We start from the raw sequence: 14,639 nt of genomic DNA on the forward strand, positions 1-14,639 counted from the left end.
TTTGGATATAAACTTAATTTCCACTTACTATTTTCCTTATTATCAAATTAATTTTTATTCAAAATTTAAGAAATATTTAAACAACAATAATTAATATACTTAATAACGCAAGTTATTAATGTACTCTAGTAATAACACTTTATTTTTTAAATATTTCTAAAAAAAATCACTATATTATGAAACTGTAGGTAGGTAATTAATTATAAACTTATATCAAGGCACCTATTATAATGTAATTAAGATTAAAACATCTAACATTTTAATAATACTTTTATTAATGAAAAAACATTTAGTGTTGACATTAAAATATGTCAGATAAATTTATTTAACTTTTGAGTTTAACAAAATACGAAATATTTATATCATAATTTTTTAATAATTTTAATAGGTACATTAATTGTTACGTATGATGTCAAAACAGCAATAATAATACATTTTTTGTTTTTAAAAATCATTAAAATGATTAGAAAAATGGCCAAATGATAGTTATAATACATAATTAAAGTAGCAGTCTAATTAATTGTATATTTAATAGACTTACAAAATATAATTTCACCTATTTAACACATCAGATGCATTATCATTAGGAACATCAATTAGAAAAACAGTATCAATATTTTCCAGCGTTTGTCTAATAGTCGTTTCAAATTGCTTACGATGAATGGCAAACTCCATGAGATCCTTTGGTTTTGCGTCCAACCAAAATTTGTCAAACTTCCAAAATAAGTAACAATAGAACTCGTTGAAATCTTCATATTCAGGTGCATTGCGCTTATTGTAAAAATGAGTCTTGGCTGAACCATCATCAACTAATTGTAATGCCATACTTGTTATATTTATTCCAACAATTGCAAACGCATATCCATGGATTGGATGCATTGAATGTGATAATGCACGCCTGGCCAAATGGGTATATTTTGATGCAAAATATACCAAATTATCCAGTCCTAATATTCCCATGCCTCGAAAATCAGTTTTTGGGTCATCTCCTTGGAATCCAATGTCCTGCCATTGTTTGGTTACTCTATTTTCTAGACGATCATTTGGCATCAATTCATCCCACAAAAGTAACAACGATTTTTCATGCACATCATTGGTGCAATCATATTGAATGGCTGCACTTGCCTTAATCTCTTCTACTAGTTGCATATATGACCATATATTGTTCACACATTGTCCAAGAGCGTTGTTAAATTGTTCATACTCACACTGGTCAATACGCTTAACTCGTGTAATTGTCGACACGGCGTTTGGTACCAGAATGGATCGTCCCAAGTAGAAACTTCGGTCTGATGCACGAGCGTCTAACACAGTGAGCAGACCGCGTATTTGGGGTCTGTTAGAATCGCGCAAGGATCGTTCTACATTCAGCGTTCTGCGAGCGCCCACCGGTTGAGCATAACATATGCGTTGCAGTTCACAGAGCTTAGTGGTCTGGCGCAAGAACCATTTAATCACTTTCCTCAAATACCAATAGATATAATTCCGTACTAAGTATAACCACATGACTACGGGCGGATAAAAGTCGTACAATATCGGGTTTTGACTTATAGTTCGTTATATAATAGCTTTGTGACTGGGTAACTTACCAGTAGAGGATCGTGCATGTCGATTGTCAAGCGAGTCTGGACAGGCCGGTCTTAAGCGCACGTGACGTCTCTTCTTGGCTGAAATAGAACTTGTTCAAGGCGATTAACCGTGGTAAAACGTATCGGTACCGGCCCTGGGCTGAACACGAAATGTGAATACTCGAGAATTAAGACGAATGACGACAATCGTTAAAATATATAATTAAGTTTAGGTACCTATTAATTATTAATTATTATTTATTCATAATAATTAATGATGTAGCATACTTAGCATGTATAACAATTAACAGCAGGCTGCTGCTGCTGCTGCTGCTGCTGGTACATACAACAACTTTACTACCTACATAGGCTATCAGAAATCAGAATAAAAATATGAAACGAACACGATATCGTTTTTAGATAACGCACAGTGTCGCCGAAGGTTAGATGATAACGTTTTTAGTTTTTTACACCCAACGCGGCTGTGGTTGTGCCCGATACGATAACTACCCACAACCGGCACAACCCAATATGTACCAATAACTTTTTTCTTTACAGAACTTTTGATTCCGAATTTCACATTAAGATGAAGATATGAATTATTTTAATACTTACGGACGACTGCTGAAGTCTCCTAGTGACTTAATCTTCAAACATTTTAATTCGACAATACGAGTCGGTTTAATATGCAGGCTCCCGATGGAGTATCGAGATCTTGTTGGGAGGCTTCGATAATTTTTGCGATAACTTGTAAAAAAACATTAGCCTATACCACATCCACAGGTGCATAATATTTATCGTGATGCCGGGTTTTTGCTATACAGTGGTCCGTGGCATGTAAAGAGTTTAATAATTCAGTATTCAACCTGTATATTATGTAACGGTCGTGTGTTACCAAAATGTTGTTGTCTACGTGGCTACGTAGTACGTATTATTAAACGTGCGGAATACGACACGTCACGGTGTACTGTGTATAGGTGTTGTATAATTTTGGAAAAGAGAGAGGGCGGCTGATCCTCACTGCTTTCACCGCGAGGAGCCGAAAGACTCGGTGGATCACACGCCGTTCCATTGTCCGTACTGGGAGGAGGGTAGGCGTGAAATGGATCGGTGCATCGGTCGGCGTCTGCGGCCCGAGGATGTCCCTGATATCAGTCTGGAGCCGGAGCAGGAGCTCTTTCCAGATGATATATCAAGGAGACGGCGGATTGTGGCATCGGCGGAGAAGCAGAGGCTTGCATTTGGCAGGATGTGGCGGAGACGATACTTGGGCAGAAAGAGCCTGCAGAGCGCGTCAGGCAGGCGAGAGGTGGACGGGTAGGATAAGAAATGTCGTTTGCTGTAGGCCGGAAGCCAGCTTTTTTTGTGTAGTTAGAGGCCCCCAATTTTGTATAAATTGTCATGTTGGTGAATAAACGATACAGGAACGGGTGACAGTATTGTAATGGACAGTTCCCACCCGTTCCTGATTTTTGAACAGGGAAAAGATACTGTACCATTTTGAGGTAGAAACCACAGTTAAAGATGTATTTTTAAATCTGGCATTTCAACAATAAGATTGAGATCACGCGGCGTTGAAGATAGGCTACTTTACGTACGCCAGTATCAGATATCTGTTCACGTCTTGTCTACAGCAACTATAGACTTATATAATAATTAATCTATCCATTAACACGTTGACTGCTATTTTTATCCTGCAGGCACGTAGCCAGGATTTTATTTTTTATTTTTTTTTTTTTGGGGGGGGGGGGGGTCGAAATAAATGGTTAGTACAATTCTAAAAATTATCAATACCTAATTATTATTATACGGACGCCGGCGGCCGCATGGCAGTCAACGTGTTAATCATATTTATTCAATAGTATAATACGATATGAGAAATTGAAAAAAAAAATTATAAACAGTAAGCAATATTTATTAAAAGAAGGATGCTTATTTATATTTCTCCTGGGATACTTGGTATAGGTACCTAAGCAGATTAGATCTGATCATATTTTTTCTACTACTCAACTATACCGGAAATGTGATCTATCAACATTGATTATATTGATTATATTCAAAAATGGTCCAAGCGTAGATAAATACCTACTAAATAGATACAATATTACATTCACTTTATATTTTTGAAAAATATTTTTTATTATACTACTATAATTTATTCTTAGTATAAATATTTTAATAATTGGGAACTATTAGTTTGCATTTTGATTAGGTACTTCCAACATTTTCAAAACAAAAATTCACCAAATAATTATTTACAGTGAACTATGGTGGCTCTCATTAAAAAAAAAAAAATACAATAATTTTAAGATATGGTCTTTGAGTCTTAAAAATTTCAAATGTTAGAATTTGAATAAATTACTTAGATAATTAGAGAAAAAATGTGGGTGAACATGTAATATATAATATTATAAATACGATACACTTAAGTATTTAAATATATTAGTTTTACTTAATGAATATAGTTCTAAAATAAATAGTTAACATCAAATATATGCCCTTGTTAAAAGGATAGGCGTGTATGGGTTTCTATTTAAAATAATCTGCAATAATGCAAATATGCAATTGACAACTGTTAAACAAAAATGTAATGATGAATTTAACAAAATTAACATACTTTAATATGACATTATAAACATATCCTCGTCACTAGTATGTTAATGTCTACTGCCCTAAAAGTTAATACTTAATATTTATATCATGCACTACATTCGTTAGCGTTTTGCGTATAATTACTATAATTACATAATATATTGTGTATACGTAATCGTCTAAACCAATAGTCAATGACCCATGTATATTGCATTATATATTATAAAAATAGTAACATCTATTGGCAATTATTCCAGAAATAATAAACTGATCAAACCAGTCCGTTGATGTCTTGATCATGGACATTTTTATATTCCACATTTTACGGTAGGTATCCATTACCCATAGCACATAGGTAAAATTAAAAATTATTATGCAATTATTGTTTTTAAATAGCAATAAAATAACAAAAACATATATTAGGTAGATTGGTATAGAAATTAAATTATTTACATAAAGCATATCATTCTAATAAGATAAAAGTAAATAATAAACACATCAAAAAATATTTAAAAAGTTTTAACATATTTTTATGGTATAAAATAATTATACCTAAATTCGTTATGATAGCATTCAATACTATCCACCTATACTAATACTTTAATAACCAACCACAAACTTTTCCATTATTCTTGCTATACTAATTTTCTGTGGTAGTGGGGCCTATTTTTTCTGTCGATCTTTTTTCCATTAATATTTTAGCCGATTACCAATAATTACTTTTTATATCTATTTATTATTTAATAATGCTTTTCATTAGGTAGTTATATTTTCAAAAATAGTTTATAAAAATGGAAAAAAATAATTTTAATAACCTTTATTGTAATATGGCGGAAACATTAAAATTAGTTTCTAATGTAGTAACGTATTGTGCGATGTTGTCGATTTTGTCATGTGTAAAGTATTACTATTAAACGTTTTGTAAAGATATAGTTACTAGGTACTAATAAATACCATAATTTTATTAAAATTATATTATCATTGAATGTATATTATGTACATTAATACTATATACCTAGTATTGTAGTACTTAGTAAAGTTAATAGCATTGATTTTAAAATTTGATTATAAAATCAACGTTAATAGTTTATACTAATTATTATGGCCATGCTTATTTAATATAAAAATCGGTTTAAATCATCCACCCTGGACCTATATGAGCATATCGCATAATATGACATATCCGATCAGTCGCTAAATACAATCAATAGGGCGGGGGCTGCTTATAAAGGCAAAATATTATATACGTAACATCGTTATTGGTGGATGAATTGCTGCGACACGTAAACATGTTGGTAGTGTCATAGTATGCGTAACAGCGTAACTGAAGTCGTCAGGATAGCCCTTCTTGTAAAATGCCGGATAGTTTTTGAGCTACGAGCTACTCTTACATGACGCCGGAGTTTTATGGGCACTTGGGCAGCAGTTTTGACGGCCATCATTTTGTATTTTTTTTTTTTTATATGTAAATAATGATAAATAACATGTAATTTATAACAAATCTAGTCTCAGAAGATGATTAAATAATATATACGTTCAAAAATATTTAATTTTTTTATTTTTAAGGATGAATAACTAATAGTTTTCAAATTTATTTTGATTATGAATATTGACGATTATTTTTGTATACATTTATAGTTTTGTAATTATTGATAATATGTATGTAATTTTTAAAAACTGTATAGTAATTGTAATGTTATTGGAAAACAACCTATGCCTTTTTTAACAATAGAGATGTAAAAAAAGGTAATTCGTAACAAATCTACTAATCTCAGGAACTACTGATTCGAATTTAAAAACAATTTTTTCTTGGATTGTCCATTTATCGAGGAAATTTATAGGATATATAACATTTTTAGAAAGTCCACATGCTAAGTAGGAACTTAAAAATTTATGAAATTTCTGTTTGTAATGACGAATATAACTCGCGTCTCGCAGGCCATACAATTTCTTAAATTCTACTTCAACTTATGACTGTAACTTTGACTATTCTGTACTAAACTAGTAACTACTAAATGATGTTGATATTGATAAAATGGATAAAATATATGTGACAAATGCCAAGCAAAGAAATGGAAGGCTAAAGCTCATGGACTATGTTGTAGTGGTGGAAAAGTAGTTTTACCTAAAATTTACGGACCAAAATCAGTTAGGTCATCCACGGGAAGTTTTGATCATGATTCATGAATCATGACTAGAGCTCGGATTTTTTTCGCGCAGCCAGAATTACATCGGAGCAATGAGATACAATTAATTTGATTCATGAGGTCTATATTACAAATATGCAAACTTTTTTGTATATTTGACATTTTTGAGCATATAAATGCATACATTCATAATTTATAGATTTAATGGCATATTTCTAATATTTTAAATATAATATAAACATAACACTTTATACGGTTAAAAACTCATATATTTATATCACTATGTATACACGAATGACGGAATCGCCTGTCGATGACCATTATCTTATCGCCTATCGTTAGTAGACTAATATTACAGGTATAACAGTATAGACTGACTGCTTGTAGATAAATCAATATAGGTACATACAATTTCAAAAAGTATTGGACAAACATTCTGGGTATAAATTATTATGCAAAATTTCTAAAATAATAGATGGCAAAACAGATTCGTTTGATTGACTACCCAAAGCTATAGAAACTATTGATATTGTTAACTTTAAGATTTTTCAAATTCTAAAATATATCCAAAATAATTGTTATACAGTGTAATCTTAATATTTAAATTATTTAACTTATGGAACATGTATTTTAGTTTATATATTTATATTTATAGTAATTTATTTTTATATCATGCATTTTTTTATAATTTATTTTGAATTAATAATAACTCCTATTTTGCGTATATTTTTTTGCATATTTTTGTTGAAAAAAAGGTATACCTATTTGATATATTTGCATATTTTGAAAGTTTTAAATGCATATTTTAATGAAATTTCGGTTATAAACATCCGAGCTCTAATTATGACTATCCGGGTATTAAACGATGAATTTAAGTATTAAACACAAATTTTGAATCATATAGAGTTGGTATTTTTAACGGACAACGAAGTGAACAGGGATCAGCTATAAAAAAAATAGTTTGTAATAACATAATCAATTTTAACTAATAGGTATAATAAAAAATACTTTGATTTTCATTAAAAATGTAATACAAATATTTTTAATTAAACATTTGAAATAAAGGTGTTCTTAAATTTGTTTATTTTGTATAACACAACATATTATCTTAACACTAAAAATGGTATAACTTAGGTATAGCATAAAATTCAAGACAAAATGACTGCTTTAAAGAAAGTTGGATAAAAAGTTTGAAAATAAAATATATTCTACTACATCTTCATTTTCATATATAACTATATAACATATTAAATATTATATACGTATACATTGAATAAATAAGAAATAATTTTCTTATATAATATTAATGTATCTTTTTTGATTATTACTATTCCTTATACCTACCTACAATTAACAAACATTATAGCTCCACATAAATATTTAAAAAGAATGGTCAATATGAAAGTAAGTACAAAAATATAGGGCTTTTGGCTTTTACAAATATTATAAACAAGTTTTAAAATTATATCCAATACAGACATTAGTTACTTTATAACAATCATTTAAAATAAAAATGTTATAAATAATAATTAATAATAAATTAAAATAAGTTAAGTTTTCTCAAAAAATTACCAAAGCAATTAAAAATTGTTATACTTTTTAATAAAAATTTTGTATTTAGTAAAAACCAATAGATTTATATTTTTAGTACTTCATTTTATATTGACTATTATTTTAAATAATAAGTTTAAGGAATGGTAATCAAATATAATATATTAATATTGTATAAGAAAATAATTTAAATATAAAATATCTAATATATTAATACCTTTTAACTTTTATAATACGTTATATTATTAATTATTATTTTAATTATAAATGGAAATTTAAGAGAATATTTTGTATTTTTCAGCTTTTTATCACTTAAAATGTGTCCTGACATTTTGACCGATTACCAACACAATAATACAAAATAATTATCATTGAAATTTTTGTTAATAATACCACCATATTATGAATAATAATTAAAGCTTAAATTAAAATAAAATTACTACAAGTCATAAAAATTAGAAATTTGAAGTTAATATACTTTTGAATTATATATTTTATAAATTATTAAAATCTAGAAAAAATGGTTTAAGATTAGCAGGTAAAAGTTTGAAATAAAAAACAAACGGCTTATAAAACAACAGTCTTAAGATAAATATAATTAAATTTCAAAAATAGAATAAGTATAATAAATTGAATTACTAATAAAATAAGATATAAGGCAATGTTGGATACATTTAAATATAAATTTATAATTTTTTAATAATAATTGTAGATACAATTGATTTAGTAGCCAAATATCATTAAATAACATGACAAGGTGAGAATGATATCAGCAGTATACATTAAATGTTTACATGATGTTTGAAAGTAAAATTTGTATCATTAATCTGAACATATAATTATGGGGCGTGTAGAATTTATAATAACAAATGCCATAAACTAAAAAAAAACATTGAAACTTAAATTGGGGGATAATTATGTGTACAACAGAAGGGAATGGATAAGATTTGATATTATAATAGTTAGATCCATTGTTTAAAGAGGTTTCTCAGAAGCCATGAAGTTCAATGCATTTGGATGCACCTTTAAGTAGATGAATAGTGAGATGAGAGCAAATATGACGGCCAAAGTGGGCAACACCACTGAAACAACATTTTTTTTGTTTTCCAAGAATTCTCTCTTCCTTTCCTTCTTCTGTTTGTTGGTTTCCTTTGGTTTGTTGGTACGTGAGTTCCTCATTTTTGTGTAGCCACTGTAATAAAACAACAAAAATGAATACACTATTGTTGAGTTTAAAAACAAAACGGTGAATACAGCAGTATTTTTTAAACACCATATTGTGCGAACATTATATTATTTTTATGTAAACATCATAAAACTAATATTATTTATGGATTTTCAGATACACATATTGGATATTATGAGTAAATAACTTACGCTAAGACGCGGACAGTCCAGGAAAAATAATATTCCTATTCGGGCGAAGAGAGATGACTGTATTTGCACAACTACAGCAAAACAGCAGGTCGCTTACAACTGTCACAAATTAATCTGCCACGAAAACAAAAAGTACGAATGTCGACTACACGTCTCGCGACTCGTATAGGTAATATTGTAACTAATGTAACTTATATATTTTGTTTACGTCTACCTCGTCGACACTTGATGATAACAAATCCAAATCATCGTCAACGAAGAGTACGTGTGTGTATCATTGATAATCATCGCGGCTGTAGTTGTACGACCCAACCACGACTGCCCATTTTGAGGTAGAGTTGTGTGCACAGTGTCGCCAGTTTCGGGTATTAACGAGCTTGTCGCGGGCTGGTACACATAGACATATTTTTTTTTTTTTTATTGAACAACTATCCGCGGCGCTTATGGCCATTGGATGTAACAGTACAACATAGACATATTATAATCACAGTATAATGGTACACGTCGTCATAAATGGGTCATGGGTGTAGGCATATTGAGGTACAGTAACTTTACTGTACTATTACACCATGGAAAAATTTATAATTAAACTGTTGTTTATTATTTACTATTATAATTTTTTATATTAGCCCGCGTGATAGTCATAACTCATAAGGTAAGAGTTCTATAGGTAAAGTCATAGATAATAATCTATAATAATCTATGGGTTAAGTTGATAAATTAAATTTTTTTTTCTGATACCCACTATCATGTTGTTATAAAGTGTTATCATACTTATTATCGTGATAATTTTGGATAACTATCATATTATTCTTTAATCACATTCTTCTTTTTTACGTCCCTTGTTAGTCCAGTTATTCTATATTATATTTAGTATGTATTATCGACTGAGGATAATTTAATATTTTGTTTTTTGGAGTCATTGAATTGGAAGGCTGTCGACGAGTTAGCAGAACAACTGTATAGACCGACAAATAGGTAAACACGATATTTGTTCATCACTTTTTCAAATGATGTGCATTGCTTTTATTCATGTATTTCATGCATAACCTTGTAGATTAATTAAAATAATACATTTTATATGGATGTATAGGATGATATATGAACTCAAAATAAGCTGACAGTAATAGGAACACAATATGGCTTTTTTCATGCATTTGAGTCGAGAAGAATATTCAGAATTTGTCTGTGGTTGTGGAGCTGCTATTATTAATGTGGGCATTACCTTCCCAATTAATAAAATTATATTCAGACAGGTATTCATTTTTTAAACAAATTACATTATTCAGCTTTTTATATATTTATGGAGTAGATTTAAAATTTGAAGTTCATAATTACCAAGTAGCTAGTGGTGTAGATAACAATTTATATCAACTAACCTACAGTTACCTATGATTATTTATTAAACTTAAAAATTTATATTTTATTTTATCTATTTAATAAAACATGCAATAGCCATAAAAAAATAAATCCTAGGTACCTACATTTAAATTAATAGTAGGTATATGATAAATGATTATTTGTTTTTCTAATCATACTATAGATAACAATACCTGTTCTATGACTTTGAAATAACAAAAAAATAAAACAATTTGCATTTAAATAGGTGTTAACAATTTACGTGTATTATAATAGTTAAGAATATATAATATATTATATGATTTTTAAGAACAGAATACAAAGATAATTTTCTAAAGTAATTATATTCCTTAAAAATTACATTTATGCTTCCTAAAAGTCCTACTAAACTACAATCATTGGTTTCAATTTACATTTTAGGCAATGCAAAAAAAACATTAAGTTTGAAAGGCCTTAAAATTATTTATGATTACCTGTCTGCTATAGAGCTAATAATATATTTTAGTTCTGTGTGTAGTATCTATTGATCAGATATTTTTGTTCACATTTATTTTGTTATGATTATCCAGTTTATTACATGCATGGAGTTGGTTACTAAACAATGTTAATTTTTTGCATATAATTTTGATATTATTGTTTTTAATGTTTTTATTAAAGTTATTATTAATCAAGCATGCTATTGATTATTATCTAATGAACAGCAAAACTTGTCTAATAACACGATTTTCTAAAAGCTTTAGATTCCAGCAGTTACATGCAAGATAAACACTGCATCTGGTGTCATATTTATTAGCACAGATGTTGAATCTTAACCCTTATCCTTTAAATCAAAAGTTATTACTGAGTATTAAGTATAATATCATTTGTAAACAATATTATAGGATGGGAAGGGACTCAAGTCCCTCTAAAAAATTTGGGCTATTTACACCTATTGTCCTATTTCTGAAAGCAATTTAGCAAATCATAACTTGACAAGTTTTGCTTTTTTATAAAAGATTCTATTAATTTATAATACAATTTTGGATATTTTACCAATGTTCGACCTCCATTATTTTTAATATTAAAACAACAAATATTATTACAATTATAAAAATGCTCATTACGTATAATATGATGATTAATGAGTATTTAAAAGTATGATAACTTATAAAACAAAATAATGATTTAAATTTATTTATTTTGCTTGTTCACACTACACTTTGTATATCTAATATTCATATTATTATATTGTGTATAATATATATGCATGGACACACAAAACTCTATTGCAGTATGTTTTCATATTATTGAATTCAGATGAATAACATAATATTCAGGTCATGCGGACTAAAATTTTTTTTTATGAGAATTTCCATTTTAATATATTCTGATTGGTAAAAATGTTTCAAGTTATTTTGTTGCATCTACTTGTATTCTAAACCCAAAATTTGATGAATGAATGTACAAAAACATCCCCCCTAAATTTGTAAGTATGGGAATTCAATATGCATAAAACTAACCCTTTGATATAATTATTTATTTTTACCAGCATTAAAGTTTGAAAGGATATTAATTTAAAATTCGCTCTAAATTAAATAAATATTTTAATAATCTATACATTATATTGGTAGAATGTTCAATTTTTGTAGTGTGTATGTTGTGTAGTATTTTCATATATTAATTATTTTTATATTTTATTCATGTTATAATATAAAGTAATTATTTTTAGAATTGTTCTATGGCAATGATCATCAGCACATTCATCTACAGAAAGCATAAAAGACAAACTAATCCATACTTAAATTTATTATAGTTGTTATATCATACCTAATGTGTTTTATTCCATGTTTTATGTTTATGTCCAAAAGAGCATGTTGTTTAATTATTATTTTAACTTTTTAAAATTTTATTTTAATGTAATTATTTTTATTTTGCTTACTTATTTTGCACTAATTATTTATTAAAAACCCATACCTATTATGTGAAGTTAATTTATTATTGTAGTATACAATTTATAGTTAAATTAATCAAATTAAATATTTCCTATTCCTAATCTAATATATTTTGTATTTTTTATTAGGTATACATTTATGTGGCAACATACATTATGTACAATTTAAAAAAAACCATGTACCTACCTTTATGTAAATATTTTTTCTATTATAAACTAAATTTATATCTTCTTTTATAGGTAATGATAATGCTTAAGACTCTAGTGATTTTTTAGCTGTAATAATGAGATTTCTAGTATGCCTCTTATTGAAAATGTTTTGATCAAAACTTGTATTTATTATTCAACTATGTTAGCATCCAAATACGTTAAATTAAGTACTATCACGTGGCCCAAAATATGAACTTGAGTTGAATTTAAACCATTTTTTTTAAAAATATTTCAAAAACATTATGGTCAAATTAAAGGAGACTTATAAAATATAATCCAAAATTTGCTAAATGGATGTCACACCCGCAGTGTTGTCTTCATCGTTTACTCATGATAGAAATTTTTTTCAATTATTCTTTAATAATCAGTAAATGCTAGGCAATTTTAAATTTGATCTTCCTGTGTTAAACTTACTTGCTATTGAAATATGGTTGTTTACTATGCACTGTCTTAAGAGGATATCACACTCACATATGTTGTTAATTCTCTCTAATATCAAAACTAATACTATCAAAACTATTAAACAAAAATTCGTTATTTTGTATGTATGCAAGACAGAGACAACATATGTGAGTATGACTTCCTCTTAAGTGTAAATTGTATGAGGTCTGAACTTTTAATTTTTTTTCAAATTAGTAAATAATCTGTATTTTGTTATTTTCCATATTTAATAATTAAGTGTTATTATCAGGGTGACTTCTTATTCAAGTAATTCATGTAAAAAAAGAAAATACTCTCATTGCATATGCTTAGTGTGCCATTTTGTACAGATCGTAAATTTATTTTGGTAAAAAAAACCTTTAAAACGTCAATATTGTACTTTTTATTTGCTCTGACAATTTTCTCTTTAGTTTTAAAATATTATAAACCTTGCTGATTTATTAAAATATTTACTCAATTTTTGCTGTTAATTGGGGTTTGCTTTTGGACAGTTTTTACTATTTCTTTTTCTATAATTGTATACTTACATGTAAGTTATTTAAATTTATATATTTGACTTAAATTTATTTTAGATGCTACATGGAGTAGGCCTAAGGAATGCAGCTTCTCAACTTATGAATGAGGGGTTTTCCACTCTTTATCGAGGGATTTACCCACCATTATTTCAGAAGACAATCTCTACTTCATTAATGTTTGGCACTTACGACGCAATCCAAAAACCACTTCTGGAATCTAATTTAAACTCCAGATTAGCCAAAGTCATTGCAGCATTGATGGCTGGTACAGCGGAAGCTACTTTAACACCGTTTGAACGTGTACAAACATTACTTCAAAACAACCACTATAATAAAAATTTTATAAATATGCGTCATGTAATAAAAGTTATAGCTACTGATTATTCAGTATCTGAATTTTATCGTGGCCTTACACCGATTTTGTTGCGTAATGGGCCCTCTAACATTTCCTTTTTCTTATTACGTGAAGCTGCCAACTCTTATATTGTGATACCCCCTACAGCATGGACAGGCTATAAACTATTTAAAGAGTTTCTGACCGGGGCTTTTATTGGTGCTTTAAACAGTGCTCTATTTTATCCATGTAATGTACTCAAAGTGCACATGCAAAGCGACTTGGGTGGCCCATTTAAAAGTATTAAGGAAGCTGCGATTGAAATTTATCAAGAACGTGGAAATAGAGTATCATATTTTTATCGAGGAGTACACATGAATTATACAAGGTCATTTATTAGTTGGGGCGTGGTTAATGTTGCTTATGAAAATTTAAAGCATTTTCTAAAAAATAATTAAATGACATGTATATTAGATAATTACTTTTGCTTCTTCAAAATATCAAAATATTTGATTCACCTAATTTATTTATTTATTAATTTGTGTTTTTTGTTGTTCAATATTTATTATACTATTACACTGACTTGTTTAATAAATACTGTTATTGTAGTTACAA

General features: G+C 28.3%; 4 protein-coding genes across 8 annotated transcripts in view; 1 reads left to right on the top strand and 3 right to left on the bottom strand.

Annotated features, from left to right (window-relative positions):
* The window catches only part of BORCS6 (BLOC-1 related complex subunit 6), a 25,512-nt gene extending 23,784 nt beyond the window's left edge, over nt 1–1,728 (bottom strand). For both annotated transcript variants that reach the window (XM_015512340.2, XM_015512339.2), the window contains exon 1: nt 1,590–1,728. The gene's annotated coding sequence lies outside the window, so the exon portion shown is untranslated. The remainder of the gene's footprint in view (nt 1–1,589) is intronic.
* LOC107164492 (ELMO domain-containing protein 2) lies at nt 253–1,592 on the bottom strand. Its single transcript, XM_015512338.2, has one exon. The coding sequence runs from the start codon at nt 1,504–1,506 to the stop codon at nt 553–555; it is 954 nt and encodes a 317-aa protein (XP_015367824.1). The 5' UTR covers nt 1,507–1,592; the 3' UTR covers nt 253–552.
* A 6,697-nt stretch (nt 1,729–8,425) lies between the features above and the next one.
* LOC107164487 (single-pass membrane and coiled-coil domain-containing protein 4) lies at nt 8,426–9,473 on the bottom strand. The gene is made up of 2 exons (XM_015512330.2): nt 9,236–9,473; nt 8,426–9,050 (listed from the first exon to the last, which is right to left on the bottom strand). The coding sequence occupies exon 2, from the start codon at nt 9,035–9,037 to the stop codon at nt 8,834–8,836; it is 204 nt and encodes a 67-aa protein (XP_015367816.1). The 5' UTR covers nt 9,038–9,050; nt 9,236–9,473; the 3' UTR covers nt 8,426–8,833.
* A 247-nt stretch (nt 9,474–9,720) lies between these two features.
* LOC107164503 (mitochondrial nicotinamide adenine dinucleotide transporter SLC25A51) lies at nt 9,721–14,639 on the top strand. 4 transcript variants are annotated; one of them, XM_015512356.2, is made up of 4 exons: nt 9,724–9,890; nt 10,155–10,213; nt 10,329–10,491; nt 13,748–14,639. In XM_015512356.2, exons 3-4 carry the CDS (start codon nt 10,375–10,377, stop codon nt 14,480–14,482), a joined length of 852 nt encoding a protein of 283 aa, XP_015367842.1. In that variant the 5' UTR covers nt 9,724–9,890; nt 10,155–10,213; nt 10,329–10,374; the 3' UTR covers nt 14,483–14,639. The 4 variants fall into 4 exon arrangements, with proteins under 4 accessions (XP_089079521.1, XP_015367842.1, XP_015367841.1 ...); XM_089223395.1 differs by lacking the exon at nt 10,329–10,491 and having other exon boundaries at nt 9,721–9,890; XM_015512355.2 differs by lacking the exon at nt 9,724–9,890 and having other exon boundaries at nt 9,959–10,213.

This window comes from Diuraphis noxia, unplaced genomic scaffold, assembly GCF_037042655.1.
Source record: "Diuraphis noxia isolate RWA-SAM2 unplaced genomic scaffold, SU_Dnox_SAM2 contig0003, whole genome shotgun sequence".
NCBI lineage: Eukaryota > Metazoa > Arthropoda > Insecta > Hemiptera > Aphididae > Diuraphis > Diuraphis noxia.